Source organism: Scyliorhinus canicula, chromosome 13 (genome assembly GCF_902713615.1).
Source record: "Scyliorhinus canicula chromosome 13, sScyCan1.1, whole genome shotgun sequence".
NCBI lineage: Eukaryota > Metazoa > Chordata > Chondrichthyes > Carcharhiniformes > Scyliorhinidae > Scyliorhinus > Scyliorhinus canicula.
In genome coordinates this window covers 86,161,003-86,177,293 of record NC_052158.1, presented here as the reverse complement: position 1 = coordinate 86,177,293, position 16,291 = coordinate 86,161,003, and the positions used below count along the sequence as shown (strand labels likewise).

General features: G+C 46.6%; 1 protein-coding gene across 2 annotated transcripts in view; it reads right to left on the bottom strand.

Moving 5' to 3' along the window:
- pik3cb (phosphatidylinositol-4,5-bisphosphate 3-kinase, catalytic subunit beta) overlaps positions 1 to 16,291 on the bottom strand; it is a 235,014-nt gene that overhangs the window by 116,242 nt on the left and 102,481 nt on the right. For both annotated transcript variants that reach the window (XM_038816211.1, XM_038816212.1), the window contains exons 2-4: positions 9,202 to 9,388; positions 5,355 to 5,583; positions 3,518 to 3,741 (exon numbers count right to left, since the gene is read on the bottom strand). In XM_038816211.1, coding sequence (XP_038672139.1) covers positions 3,518 to 3,741; positions 5,355 to 5,583; positions 9,202 to 9,354 — 606 coding nt within the window. In that variant the 5' untranslated portion in view covers positions 9,355 to 9,388. The remainder of the gene's footprint in view (positions 1 to 3,517; positions 3,742 to 5,354; positions 5,584 to 9,201; positions 9,389 to 16,291) is intronic.

The following is a 16,291-nucleotide window of genomic DNA, read 5'->3' as shown; positions in this document are numbered from 1 at the left end:
CCTTGCCAAACTAAAACTGTATATCCCCTCCAGTCTGAGAAACAGCCATTCTGCACAACTTTGTTTTCCATCCTTAACCAATTTCAATCCCTACTGTCACTCCCCCTTTTTATCCCACGGGCTTCCAATTTTTCTACCAAGTCTAAACGGTGGTACCTGATCAAATGTTATTTTGCGTAAATGTACTTTGTATCTTGACCGTCCACATGTACAACATCAACTGGACAACCCTCATACATCCTCTGTTATCTCATCAAAAAAACTCAATCACGTTAGTCTTAGCCTAAGCATGCACTGCCATCGTGGTGTTTTGGGTCATTTCATTGAGCCATTTACCACATATATTCCACATGCCAGAACTGCTGATATATCTTCCATGGCATTTTACATGAGGAATGAAGACCAAGGACACTTCTCAGATTATGAAGAATTGATGCAGACTAAACCAAGGCAGGGAAGCAAAGAGGATGGGTAGGAGCAGGGAAGGCGAGACAACCACTATCGTGTCAGTGCCAGCTCTCCTTTATTTTTCCATGGTTGCCGAAGTGACTGTTTATGTTCTCATGAATTATTGTTTCTGAATGCTTCCCCAACTTTGACCTTAAACTGTAATTGCTAGGTTTATCCGTCTTCCCTGCTTTTTGACTTTGCTATGTCAACCCACTAACACCCCACTGCTGAAGATGGAGGACTTTAAATTAGAATCACAGAACTCCTACAGTGCAGAGGAGGGCTATTCGACCCACCGAGTCTGCACCAATCTTCTGGAAGAGCACCCTACTCAGGCCCACTACCCCACCCAATCCTCATAACAAAATCTGTACGTTCCTGGACACTTGGACAATTTATCATGGACAATCCACCTAACCTGCACATCTTTGGACTGGCGGAAGAAACCAGAGCATCACGGAGGAAGCCCACGCAGATACGGGAAGAAAGTGCAAATTCCACACAGTCACTCGAGGACGGTATCGAACCAGGGTCCCTGGCGCTGTGAGGCAGCCGTGCTAACCAATGCCGCGATTCTAGCATGTCTAGCAAAATGACATGCACAGCTTCAACAGAATCAAGGACTACCATTTTAGCAGAGTAAAAGCAAACTTATAGGAGTGAAAGAGATGAAAAGTCAGTGAGCAGAAAACTAAATTGGCATCTATTGATTTTTCAAAATAAAAAGAGAAAAAAAAAACACATCAACAATGTCAGATCCAGTATTATTTAAATATGTACAAGTCAAGTCATTAGGAAGTGGGCAATGCGAGATTGGAAAAAAGGAATTGAACAGAGGGCAAATATCAGAGTCAACAATAATGGGTAGTGTGGAAGAGTGAGAAGTAGCCAATGGTTACTGTTTATGTGAAATTGAATTTTGCTTGTGTAGATAGGAACCCGATTTTCCTCCATAAGAATACAATAATGTTAGTTTTTCTGCCCTACCAGCTCCCAAGTCTGGAAGAATACGATTTACATTTCCTGAATAAATGTTTTTCAGCCAGAAAGTGCACTTGTCAGTTCTCCAGCAGCCATGTTGATCTTGACTCTCCCCCTGCCAAGGACAACAACTCTACTGAAGAACTTACAAGTGTCAAAAGTCAATGAAAAACACTCACAAACTAGGGTGCAGGAATGAAAAGCTTACTTAAATTTTTTTTAACTTTTTTTAAATGTTACTTTTCTCTTGACAGAACAGGGATGACTTAGCATGGTACTAATAATATGGGAAGTAACTGCTATGTGCAAAATACTACAGGGAGGTATCTGGACAAGTGTTCTTGAAGTATCACTATTCGCTTTAGCACTTATTGATAATTGTTGAGAGAAGGATTACCAATGTCAAATCAGCACCCAAGAATAGCTCCAATAGGGGCTGCACGGTGGCGCAGTGGGTTAGCCCTGCTGCCTCACGGCGCCGAGGACCCAGGTTCGATCCGGCTCTGGGTCACTGTCCATGTGGAGTTTGCACATTCTCCCAGTGTTTGCGTGGGTTTTCGCCCCCCAAAGAAATCGGGTGGGATTCTGCGGGGATCGGTGGGGCAGGCAACCTGAAGGAGTGGCGTGGACCACTCCGGCGTCGGGCCACCCCAAAGGGGCTCCCTCAGGGGCAGGGCCGGCGCCGGAGTGGTTTGTGCCGTGCTAGCCAGTACGGAAGGGGCTCGGCACCACGCCAACCGGCGCCAAAGGGCCTCCGCCAGCTGGCGTGAGGTGGTGAATGCGTGAGACCGCCAGCGTGTGCTGGGTCATCCCAACGCATGCACAGATGGGGGCTCATTTCTGCGTCAGCCATCGTGGAGGTCCACAGCAGCCAACGTGGATGAATAGAGTGCCCCCACGACACAGGCCCGCCCGCGGATCGGGGGGCCCCGATCGAGGGCCAGGCCACCATGGGGGCACCTCCTGGGGCCAGATCACCCCGTGCCTCCCAGAGGACCCCGGAGGCCGCCCGCGCAACCAGGTCCCGCCGATAAGTACCTGTTGTAATTTACGCCGGCGGGACCGGCCTAAAACGGGTGGCCACTTGGCCCATTGCAGACTGCAGAAGCAGACCGCAGAATCAACAGGGGAGGGTGGGGTGCTGCCGTGCTGGATTCATGCCATCCCCCGGCGATTCTCCAATCCGGCAGGGGGTCAGAGAATCCCGCCCATGCAGTCTAGGTGGATTAGCCACACTAAATTGCCCCTTAATTGGAAAAACAATGAATTGGGTACTTTTAAAAAAAGAATAGCTCTGATCAAGCAACTTAAATGAAAAATATTTTCCCCAAATTTCAGCTGAACTTAGGTCAGAGTGGACATTGCGATCACATGGGTTGTAGAAATTGGCACTACTTGAATTTCTCCTCGAGAGTCTTGTGCGGCATTTGTATTGGACAAAACCATCTTTTCACATTGAAGCAATTCCGTTTCATCTTGGCTCTTGTTGTGCTACTCCCTTTGTTTACAATGTACAGTGGATTCCTGAGCACTGGTACAAGCAAGAGACATCTGTGCTCATGCAGAGCTACAATATGAACACACTCTGCAAATCAGAATTAAAGCTGCTAGCTGATGAAAAATGTGTAATGTTGTAAATTTTAGAAAAGAAAAAAAACAGTACACTTGACACAGAGCCCAAAGGAAGATTGCTCCTCCCTTCCAGAAATACTGTTAATATGCACTATTTTAGCGATGCTGCCACAAGTATGAACTCACAGCACATTCAGTGTTCAACAACGGATAGAGCAAAGCTGGAAATTCATGACCTCACTGAAAATGAAGTCGAGCTCTTTCTTTTTCTTCAGCTGTCCAATTTAGATCATTATTATGAGCAGGACTATGAACGGGGTCCACCGGTCCTGCCTGGGCAGAAACATTTTCAATGTTTTCTCGCCCGACGTCAACAGACCTTTTGATGGCCCGTTAATTTTTCCGTCCCTGCCACGACTCCTCCTGCGGTGGGCAAGATCGGAAAATTTACCCGTGTGTCTCTGGACGTTAAATACATTCACTCATAATCCTCAAGGAATTTAATGCAACATACCTGACAAGACTCAAACCGAATAGCTATGAGGAAATTGTCTTTGTGTAGCTTGTCCTCAGCATGATTAAAGCCAGTCGTTTCAATTTCTGGAGGGAAATTGTGCTGCAACCAGTCCATCCAAGAATGCCCCTGACGTTTCAACATATTATCTTCATTGATCTTACGCATTTTGCTGCGGAATTCTTTCACCTCAGGGTCTGTTAGTGCATCAAACTCATGGAGACCTAGATTCCAACAACACCCATTATACAATCACCTCAGCACAATGAGAACCTTGTTTTTTTTCCGCTCAGTTTAATGTCCAACATGTCTGGTCCTGATAGTCAAAGGGCTCTGCTCTCAGGTTCATCAATCCATATAATTAAGTGGCTGTCGGTAAACCTCACTGCTCATTCACCTGGCTTTGACATCCCATGGTGAAAGTGGGTCGTTTTAAACCATTTCTGGGCAGGGCCTCTGCGAAGCCACCTAACATCAGTAAGGTCACCTGCGTAGTCCCAATAATAACTCACATCACTGAGGAATGTCTGGTGACTACGTTGAAGGCGGGCTTATTGAACTTTATCTAGTCACTGACAAGGCTGTTGCTTGGCTCTGTAACTATGCGGTTAAATAGCCAAGTATTGGGAGAGGTCCAAGAACACAGAAAAAGGAAGTACCAGATATTCCTTTCCTTAGAATAGACCTTCATTACATCTCATTGTCTGTTTCCCAACCTTCTGACCTCCTTAATCATTAAAGGTGATTTAATCACCTTTGATTTAGAACCCATCATTGTAGCTAGATGTTTTTGTTTATGTAGGTGGCAGAAGAGTCATAGACCAATTGTTAATACAGTGTATTCACAGCCAAATCTTGCAGACGAGTAGGAAATCACAAGATCTCTCAATATGGACATACCACGGTGGTGGGATATGGGGCTGATGGTGTTGGTGGGCATGCACATGTGTGTGTGTGGGCGTGTGTGCATGAGCACTCTGGAGTCAGTGGGTGTTCATTGGCCAGCCTGAACACACAATAAAAAAAGTGCTGTAAAGATACAAATTCTTCCTTCTCAGATTGGGATCATTATTCCGGTCCGAACAATTAGAGATTTAAAATTTGAACGGAATAACTGAAATTGATGGTGACCTAAACTGTCGTTTATTCTGTGTTTGCCAAACTGAATGCACCATGTGATTACGTTAATTGCCAACTGTTGTTCCCAACTGACTTCAACAAAAGTAATCAGGTAAGGTGCAAAACATTGGCCAATCCAATATATTCTGTTGTAAGCCCCGACAGAAATGGGCTGATCTCACAGCCAGAGCTCTCAGTCAGGCAAGCAGCAGTACGCTGGCACGGTGGGTGGACTCTTAGGACTTCTCATGGGACATTCCTGCTTATATATCCACACTTACCTCCGACACTCCTCCAAATTGTGCTGGAAAACGCATGTTCGTCAATAGGCATTGAATTGATTGTGGCAACTTACATCATACTGGCGAATAAAGTAAATTATAAACTAAAACAAATCAAAAATGCCTCACCTAGTGTTTATTCAGTCCACGTTTGGTGTGATTAATGGAGTGCTGAAAGGTGTATATGTGCTTAAGATAGAAATCCAGGCCAAATCACAAAGGAGTTTCATTGTTACATTGGAAAATTGATTGGACACATCAATATGCATAGAATTGTTTAACTTAAGTTGTCTATAGTAGATAATTTCAGTCAAATAAACTGACGGGGCAAACAAAGTTCAGCCTTCATTTTGACTCAATTGGAAGATCAGAGCACAACGCCGCATCGCTGTTGGCATTCAAACTAGAATGGCACAAAAGAGTAAAGACTGACCTACCTTTCCCAATAAGAACACCAATCTTTGAATCCAATAGTTTTTCAGATCTATTGCAGTTCCTGGCTACAAGCTTTAAAACAGGAAGGAAAGGTCTGACATCACAGAGGCGACGAGACTCATCCTCCAGCTCTTCGTGCACAGCTGACTGGTTTACACATTGGAACATATAGGAGTCCTGTTCGCCAAGGACACTGTACAGTGGATATGTCTGTGCTTGTCTCCATAGGAGCTGCAACATAATAGATAAAAAATTACCGAACGTGCAGGCTAATTTCCCAAATTTGAAGATACAGATTTTTAAAAAGCTCAGTAAAATGCTCCTCAATGTTACTCAGGCTCTGTGGTCAAAGAGAAAATGCACAGGCCCAAACTATTAGGTGATGTAATGTTGTGTCAGCGAACGCCCAGGTGGTAGGACGATCACCTTTGATTCAGATGGTTGAGGGTTCAAGCCCCTCTTGTTAGACTTTAGCATATAACCTGTTGAGAAAGTGCCACACTATTGAGATATTGCCTTTCAGACAAGGTGTTTAAGCTGAGGCCCCATCAACCTAAAAGATCCCGTGGCACCTTTTGAAGAATAAGCAAGTCTCAGTGTGCTGGTTAATGTTTATCCTTTCGGCAATATTGCTAAAATAGAGAACATCTGGTTGTTAGCTCATTACTGTTTGTGGGACCTTATTTTCCATAAATTTCCATCATTCTTGGTTCATCCTGGGATGACTCAGTTGGAAATCTGCTTGAATGCGGATGTCAGCATTGGGCTGGATGTGATATGCACCATCGATGAATAGTTTGTACAGATACAACATAGGCAATGAGTGAGAGGATGACAGGCACCCATGTGACCATACCCAGCATGAAGCCCCCATCTCGGGGAATGGGGAGGGGGGGGGGAGGAAATCATGGTTTTTAGTAAATTACAGCACATTTAATTTTAACTACGTAAGTAGCTCATGAAAGTTTAGGGGTCCACTGGCAGAAGTTAAGCTTTTGAGGAGGAAGCTGGTGAGGAGGAGCACAGCTTCATCACTGTCACCATCTCCAGCCATAGGTGGCAGGTCAAGTCTACCATTAAATTTGAATGACCTACTTTTTAAAAACTCAAATTCAACTGTAAAGTGAAAAATACCAAAATAAATTGCTGGAAACAGAAAGCAGCTCTGACCTTGGATTCTAATGGAAAATATACATTCTGGATTGATAACGTATCCTTTAATAGGTGCAGTGCCCTTGCAGAGTCTACTGGGGTTGAAAGTTGATTGATTTTCAGCCCTATAACAATTTGTATTTATATAGGCTGAGCTCCCAGTGTCGGCTTTAGAGACACCTCAAAAAGATGCTCTGGGGAAAACCTTGCGGAGGTCCAAAGGTGAGGGTTTGCAAGGCAATTGCCAGAAGTACCAACTTCCTCTGGGCAATCGCCCTGCAATGGGAACCATACGTAACTAAATTTATTTTTTATTTATTTTTTTCTTAAATTTAGATTACCCAATTATTTTTTCTAATTAAGGGGCAATTTAGCGTGGCCAATCCACCTACTCTGCACATTTTTGGGTTGTGGGGGCGAAACCCACGCAGACACGGGGAGAATATGCAAACTCCACACGGACAGTGACCCAGAGCCGGGATCGAACCTGGGACCTCAGCGCCGTGAGGCGGTTGTGCTAACCACTAGGCCACCGTGCTGCCCTACGTAACTAAATTTAAATCACAAACTTCAAATGGTTCCAAATAGCTAACCAGAAAAAGTTAGAAGAATTCTAACCTCTTCTAAATTCTGGGTAACTGTTGTACAGACACAGACTGATCCCCCCACAGGACTCCCCTACATCCCTGAACCTTCAAAGGACTAAACCCATCGCTGACTACATTCCCCATGGAATTATCCACACACCCCTGACCCCCTCAGGAGACTCTTCCTTTTCACGCCCCCCCACCTACCTGCCAGCCCCATGAGACTTCCCTAATGCCCCGATTACCCACCCCTCCTCCGACTGCCCATGAGATACTCCGTGGCCCTCATGACCGCACTCTTCCCATTCCTCCCCCAAGGTCTGACTGCCCCCCCCCCTCCCTCAAATTGACCCACCCCCAACCGGATGTTCCATTCCCCCCCCCCCATATCAGACCCTGAAGTCCAATCCCCAGCCCACCCATCCCCATGCCCTCCCCAATACCAACCAATGGACATATGTCAAAGCCCGCCCTCAATGTCCACCCCCCATATCCACTCCTCTGACTCTGATCCCCCACAAACCCCCTGACTTCCAAACGCCTCCTCGCCCCACAAATCCCATCTACTTACCTTGGACTTTTACTTCCCCCTGGCCTGTCAATTTCTTTTAAACTTGTTAAAATATAAATTTAGAGTATCCAGTTCTTTTTTCCCCAATTAAGGACAAATTAGCATGGTCAATTCACCTATCCTGCACATCTTTTTGGGTTGTGGGGGCGAGACCCTCGCAGACACGGGGAGAATGAGACCATACCCAGCATGAAGCCCCACACAGACAGTGATCTGGGGCCGAAATTGAACCCAGGTCCTCGGTGCTGTGAGGCAGCAGTGCTAATCACTGCACCACCGTACTACCCCTAGCCTGTCAATTTCAATGGATATTTGTACTTGTCTATTTTACAGCAGTTAATGCTTTAAAAAAAAGGGAGTTGTCCTCCAATTTGCCTCTCCTGCGATTGGACACTGGACCTCAGAATGAGCTTCGCTGACTGGTCGGAGTTGGAAGGTTGGGTGAGATAGGCATGGAAGAAAGTTCCAACAAGTATTTGGGCATAGGGCGACAATCCAACACCGATTGCCATTTCGAGGATGTTACGGCCCATCGTGTCTTTAACATAGTAAAATGTCCCAGGAAACTTCACTCGGGTGTTATTAAACATAATATGGCTGATAAACTGGTATTGGGGTCAATGATCAAAAGCTTGGTCAACAAAGTACATATTAATGAGGATCCTAAAGGAGAAAAGAAAGGTAGAAGAGGTTGAGGGAGGGAATTCCAGATCCTAGGGCAGCTGATGACACAACTGCCAATGGCGGAGTGATATAAAAATAAACACAATTCCTTTCCAAATGTAAATATCGCATTTTCTGCAGAACCTCATGTACGCAGGAGGTAAATAACGTTGGCCCCTCTTCAATAAATCTAAAGCCACCACATTAAACTTCAATCACAGTGGTTTGATGTATTAAAGAAGCTGGGTTTCATCATAACATGTCTGTGTGGGTTTCCTCCAGGTGCTCCAGTTTCCTCCCACAGTCCAAAGTTGTGCAGGTTAGGTGGATTGACTATGCTAAGTTGCCCCTTAGCTTCCAAATGGGTGAGGTGGGGTTACTGGGTTACATGGATAGGTGGAGGCGTGGGCTTAAGTTGGGTGCTCTTTCCAAGGGCCAGTGCAAACTCGATGATTTGAATGGCCTCCTTCTGCACTGTAAATTCTATTATTCTATGAAAACTAAGAAAAACAACACTCGGAGAGGTATCAGATTCGACAAGCAGGAACCACGAGGTGCATAAACCCACACGGTCATTTCAAGAGACAGAATTCTTAAATCCTGACGGAAAGTCTGCTTATATGCCATGCTGCCGTAGGCTGATCAACAATCACCAGACAATCTATTAATACTTCACATGTGGAAACAACAAAAATTACATCACTTTTTAATATTTTAAATTCTGCTCAGTCAAAATTACACAAGGAGAAGAAGAAACAGAGGGGAAGACACACAACGGGGATGTCCAGGGAATGCTACCGCCCATTTTCTTCCACCACTTCTATACAAGAAAGCAAGTGTTTAAAAAGCTCTGCACAAAATGACAAGCTTACTTACTGATTTGATTTGCTCAATAGTAGCCTCCCGAGGCACATCCAACTGGATGTACATTCCCGTGGGTAGTAGGAAGTCTGCAATGATACAGTGATCTGCTGGGATCTGGGAATCTACTGCCCAGATATCCAAGGGGTCAGTCATGGCAGGAGGCATCGTGGAAAGTTACTGTTCTGACAACCATATGGCTCTGAAGAAACAAAGCAGAATTTTCCTTTAGATAAAACACACAGGTAAACAAAAGTCTGAAGCAATGCCATTCAATATTCAGCCACCAAGGAGAGAAATCATACTGGCTGGAGGAGCAGGAGTCTACTGTATTTGAATGAGATGGCAGATATCGGTCGGCCTTTAGTGCGAACGCATTACAAAAGACAGTGCATTTTTACACTGCGAGTAACCCCATAGGAGATCTAGTATTGATCTAAAACAAACTGTTCTGGCAGTCCACGGTAACATTCAATGTGCACATTAACTCGATGCAGAATGCCGAGCTGTTGTGAACTCCCTGACAGTTTACCATAAGTTTAAATATTTAAAGGAGCCATTATCTTTTATTTTGGCAAAAGGCTTCATGTTGAAAGTAATACAACGTGATGTGACAAATTTGGTTTTGTATGGTACATGAAAGAAATCTTGGGCTGGAAATTGGCTTGCCCCGATTTTCAGTGGAGGGTCATGATTCTTCTGTACCCTGACTCATTCAGATGAATTTAAAGGTAAAACACTGCAGCTGCTGCAGGTCTGAAATCAAAACCAGAAACTGATGGAAAAACTCAGCAGCTGTGCCAGCATCTGTGGAGAGGGACACAGTTTGAGTTGGGAAGGGTGTGGGGTAGTGGCGTGATTTTCCGCCCACGATTGCCCGATTGCTGTCAGAGAGAGCAGCGACGCAAGCAGATAATCCAGAGGGACTCGAGGAACACAATCTCTCCGGGGAGATCACGGGCAGGATTCTCCCGTACCCGGCAGGGCGGGGGGGTCGCGGCGGGACGGAGTGGCGTGAACCACTTCGGCGTCGGCCCCCCCCCAAAATTGCGGAATCCTCCGCACCTTCAGGGGCTACGCCACGCCGGAGTGGTTTGCGCCCCGCCAGCTGGTGTGGAAGGCCATTGGTGCCATGCCAGCCGGGGCCGAAGGGACTCCACCGGCCGGCGAAAGTCGGCGCATGTGCGGAAGCGTCAGTGGCTGCTGATGTCATCCTCGTGCAAGCGTAGGGGGAGGTTCACCTACGCGTCGGCCATCGCGGAGGCTGACACGGCCGATGCGTAGGGAAACAGTGCCCCCCCACGGCACAGGCACGTCCGTGGATTGGTGGGCCTCGATCGCGGGTCAGGCCATCGTGGGGGCACCCCCGGCGCCAGATCGACCCATGCGTCCCCCCCCCCCCCCCCCCCCCCCCCCCCCCCGGAGCCCGCCCACGTCGCCAGGTCCCGCCGGTAAGGGACCTGGTCTGATCTATGCCGGCGGGACTGGCAAAGAACGAGCGGGACTTCGGCCTATCGCGGGTAGGAGAATCGCCGGGGGGGGGGGGGGGGGGGGACCGCTGTGAGCGGCCACCGACCGGCGTGACGTGATTCCCACCCCCACCGAATCTCCGGTGCCGGAGAATTCAGTGGACAGCGGGGGCAGGATTCACGCCGCCCCCGGCGATTCACCGACCCGGCGGGTGGGGTCGGAAAATCCCGCCCCACATTTCCTGATTTTCCCTGCCCCGGCATCACGTGATTCAGGGCAGGAACCTCAATTAAATGAAAATGAAATGAAAATGAAAAATGAAAATCGCTTATTGTCACAAGTAGGCGTCAATGAAGTTACTGTGAAAAGCCCCTAGTCGCCACATTCCGGCGCCTGTCCGGGGAGGCTGGCACAGGAATTGAACCGCGCTGCTGGCCTGCTTGGTCTGCTTTAAAAGCCAGCGATTTAGCCCAGTGAGCTAAACCAGCCCCATATGAAAGATTTAGGGAGGGCATCCAACCCAGAGGAGAGAAAATATGATGAGTTGAGATGGATTTTGAAATCACCGAGGATGAGAAGTTGTTCCAAACAAAGGTGGAGGGAGAGAAGCAGTGACAAAATCTCCATGTTAAAATGAAAAGCACTGAAATGGCAAATCTTAATGTAAGCATCAAGCGAGCATGATGCATGACATTCAGAATTAAACATTACAAGGGCAGCACGGTGGCACAGTGGTTAGCATTGCTGCCTCATGGCACCGAGGACCCGGGTTTGATCCCAGCCCACTGAATGAGTGGAGTTTGTACATTCTCCCCATCTCTGCGTGGGTTCAAGATGTGAAGGGTAGGTGGATTGGCCATGCTAAATTGCCCCTCAATTGGAGAAAAAAATAATTGGGTACGTTAAATTTATTTTAAAAAAGAATTAAACATTACCAACAACATATTGTCATAATTTCCCTCTACCAATTTGTCAAAATGGAAATTCAATAACTCCCAATGGAAACCTCGCCTGGTCACCGTGACTTGTTTGAAACCACAAATCTCATAGGAAGAGCCTTATATGGGGGAGAAAGAGGAGCATGACCCAAGGAGGTGGATAGAGGATTGCACTGTGCAAGTATGTAGAGAAGGATGGGGGAGGAAAAAGAAAGTAGCCATGGGACGTTTGACAGTTTTTCCTAATTTAGAAATGCTTAATTCACAAGATTGTTACATTGACAAAACATCCTTCCTGATTCCAGAGACAAAGTATGAGGCAAATGCAATTTACAATGTGATCCTGTAAAGGCCAGGTTAATCTCAGGTTAACACTCTTGAGCATTTATTTCCGATGATCTCAGAAAAGGCAGCACAATAATTAATCTGTTCCCTCAAGTTCAAGAACAAAAACAGTTAAATAGGCCCATTCATGACTACCACCTCCCAGATCCTATGCCTGAGGAAATAGAGCACTGGGCTGATCAGTCTAGCCCACTGCAATTTCCCACAGATGAATTGTATGCTAATGTAAAGTCCAGCTGAGATCAGAAATTGGATAATGGGATTTGGTACTGAAGACACCTGCAACCACAGAACTGTACCCAAATCGGGGGTCGCAACCCTCACAAGGCAAAACAATTGGAGGAGGAAAAATATTAACCATTCTTTCCATTGTCTTTTGTCTTCCTTTTGAGTCACGTTTCCAACTTAATAACAAATTGCAAGTATTTTTAATCTTTTCTTCCGGGACTCTCAAACAATACTTAAGACTTTTGGATTTAAGTTCTTTGCTTACACAGATAGTCATAGAGAGATTCAGGGTGGATATTCCAGAGCTTAGTGCCCAAAAGCACTAATGGTGGAGCAATTAAATTCAGGGATGTAGTCAGAATTAAATCAACGCAGATATTGAAGGGTTGTGGGGCTGGATGATGAGAATTTACAAAGGCAGTACTGCTTTACCAGGAACCAGTGTAGACCAGCAACCACAGGGGATGAGAGGGGATGGAACTTGGTGCGAGTAAGGACACAGGCAGCAGAGATTCGGATGACCTCAAATTTATAGAGGGTATAATGTGGGAGGCCAGGCAAGAATGCACTGGAATAGTTAAATTTAGATGTAACAAAGACATGAATGAGCGTTTTGGAAGCAGATGAGCTGAGGCAGAGGCATAATTGGGCACTACAGTGAAAATAGGCAATCTTACTGATGGTACACATATGTGGGTGGTGCTTTATCCCAGGGACATAGCACCATGGTTGCAATCATTTTGGTTTCGACTCAGACAACTGCCAGAGAAAGAGATGGAAACAGTAGCTAGAGAATGGAGTTTGAAGACAGTACGGTGGCGTAGTGGTTAACACTGCTGCCCTTCGATCGAAGGACCTGGGTTCGATCATGGCCCCGGGTCACTGTCCACGTGGAGTTTGCACATTCTCCCAGTGTCTCCATGGGTTTCGCCCCCACATCCCAAAGATGTGCAGGGTAAATGAATTGGCCGCGCTAAATTGCTCCTTAATTGGAAAATAAATAATTGGGTACTCTAATTTTTTTTTTTAAAAAGATAATGGAGTTTGGAAGACGGACTGAAAACAATGGTTTAAGTCTTCCAGATATTTAATGGAGAGGAAAATTCCGCTCGTTCCAATACTGAATGTTGGATAAGCAATCCGATAATTTGGCAACAATTGTACAAGAAGTAAATCTCACACTCACTTTTACAATAATCAACAATGAAATAAGTGCAAGATTGTACATTAATGTAAAATGTTGAGAATTACATGACTACACAGGTTAGGAACAGCCAACTGCTGAAGAAATATTCTCAGTAGAATAATAGTACCAGAATGTCACAAATAGAAAATTCATGCCAGAACAATTAGAGCTTTTTGGAATCGCTACATCATCAGCAAAACCATTACAGGGAGGTTTGCATTGGGGGACAGGCAGAATTCTGTGCAGACAAGTCCAAAATGATCTAAGGAACACCATATGTATATATATATATATCACACACACACTAATCTACTAGTGTCAATAGATGGTTAACTGTTTGAGAACTGTTGGGATGATCATAATTCTGGAAAATGAATGCCAGTCCAACCCCCAATTTTTTTTAATAAATGTTTTTTATTGGGTTTTTGAACAAGGTATATTTACCATTATGTACACAGGATAAGAGACATATATATACACACATATATAGAAGAGAAGGGCACACCCAAACATACCAAAGAAAAGAAGATAGTACATAGTTATAAAAAAAACAATAAAAAATTAAATAGAATAACTGGTAGGGTGTTGTGCACCAGCTCAACACTAGCAACTCTGTACACCTGGCTAAATTATTTACAACACATAAGTAGGCGACTGTTTGCGCCGGGGGGGGGGGGGGGGGGGGGGGGGGGGAGATAATTACAGTGGGCGATACTCGGCTGTGTTCCGTGTTGTTGTCGCTTGCTCTCCCAGACTGATCTCGCTGCCGTCTCGCGCTCGCCTACGCTTCTGCCGTTCCTTCAGTCTTTATTCTCCTCATTCCCTGCTCCTGGAGATGCCATGCTTGTTTTTGTATCCCATGCCTTCCTTCCGGCTCTCATTTCCCTGCCCCCGGTTCTCTCTCTTTTTCCCTATCTCTTTCCTCTCCCACCCCCCCCCCCCCCCCCCCACCCCCCCCCCCCCCCCCCCCCCCCCCCCCCCCCCCCCCCCCCCCCCCCGCGGTCCGCCTCTCATTCCTCAGGTTTAGCTGTCCACCACCCCCCCACCCCCCCCCCCCACCCCCGCCCCCCCCCCACCACACCCCCCCCCCCACCACACCCCCCACCCCCCCACCCCCCCCCCCACCCCACCCCCCCCCCACCCTCCCTGTCTGTCTCTCCCTTTCATGCTTTGGCTACTTTCCCCTGGTTCTTGGCTACCTGGCTTTTCTTCCTCTTGTTCATTGGCCACAAACAGATCCCGGAACAGTCACGTGAATGGCTCCCACGTTCTGTGGAAGCCGTCGTCTGACCCTCGGATGGCGAATTTGATTTTCTCCATTTGGAGAGATTCCAAGAGGTCGGACAGCCAGTCTGCAGCTTTGGGTGGTGTTACTGACCTCCAGCCAAACAGGATTCTATGGCGGGTCATCAGGGGGCAAAGGCAAGGGCGTCCGCCCTCCTCCCCAGGAATAGATCTGGCTGGTCCGAGACCCCGAAGACCACCACTTTTGGGCATGGCCCGCTATTTTTTTTAACAAAAACGTTAATAAAAAATTGCAAGTTCATAAAACAATGCTGCACACCATCTACAGTTATCCAAGCAGCTGTATAAATAATAATAATCTTGGTTATTGTCACAAGCAGACTTACATTAAGAATGCAATGAAGTTACTGTGAAAAGACTCACTTTGAGTAGTGCTCATTCATTCTTATTCCCACTAAGCTGCTGACAAACCAATTTCCATTTATGGTTCACATCCTCGAGCTGATATTGTAAATAGTTCCCTCTCCTTTGGAACTCTTACCTTCTATTTCAAACTTTCCAACGCTCCATCCCTCAACAGATGGAATTCTGCTATTCCCTTCTGGCGGGTGGGGGGGGGGGGGGTTTAGAATTTGGCAGGAGGCCCAAAAATCGTTTTTACTAGTGTGAACTTTCCTGGGAATCTTCCACTAGTACCAGCCATGGTGGAGTAGGAAACCTGAAACTCCTCCGCTAATGGGCTGCAAATAAAGGCCCAATCAGAATTTTCACCACCCAATGCCCTATTCTCCACAATGACAGTGGGAAACTCTCCCATACAGAACATGTCTGGAACAATTCGACGTGCAGAAGTCAGGACTTACGTGAAGAATGCCTGGGGCTGCTTCCAGAGTTCAGAAGGAGACCACCAGCAACCCTAGACCCCTGAACACCACAGCGGTGGATGGGTGGCACTGTTTTTCAGGTGGATCTTCCATCTTCAGTGTCTTCAAGGGGTATTTGGGGGGGGATGGGGGGGGGGGGGGGGGAATGGGGGTTGTTCCAGAGCTCCTCAGTACACAAAGCGGAGCCATGAGTGGCCTCAACCACGAGCTCCCTGCTGAGACCACCTATCTGATGAGAGTGCCGTTTTATAGCGTTGTTTCTCCGCACTTTGAGCGCCCGGAAAGACGCGGCTAAGCGCACTGGCTGTGGGACTTTCTTCCGTTAAAACTCCGTTAATTCCCACTCTCTTTTGATTGTTCTCTGACCTGAGCTTAGAGGCCCATATCCTCCATGCCTTTTGCACATTCTGACTGAAGGATTTTAATGCTCTCCCGTCTGGCCTCCAATCCTTCATGTTCTACAAACATTTTTTAAAAATAAATTTAGTGTACCCAATTATTTTTTCCAATTAAGGGGCAATTTAGCGTGGCCAATCCACCTACCCTACACATCTTTTGGGTTGTGGGAGCGAAACGCATGCAGACACGGGGCGAATGTGCAAACTCCACACGGATAGTGACGCAGGGCCGGAATTCGAACCCGGGTCCTCAGCGCCGTAGGCAGCAATGCTAACCACTGTGCCACCATGCTGCCCATGCTCTACAAACTTCAGCTAATCTAAAGTTCCTATGGTTCACATCACAACGCACACTAAATTCTGCTTACCCCTAATCCCTTTGCTTACTTGGACTATATTGAACCCTGATAC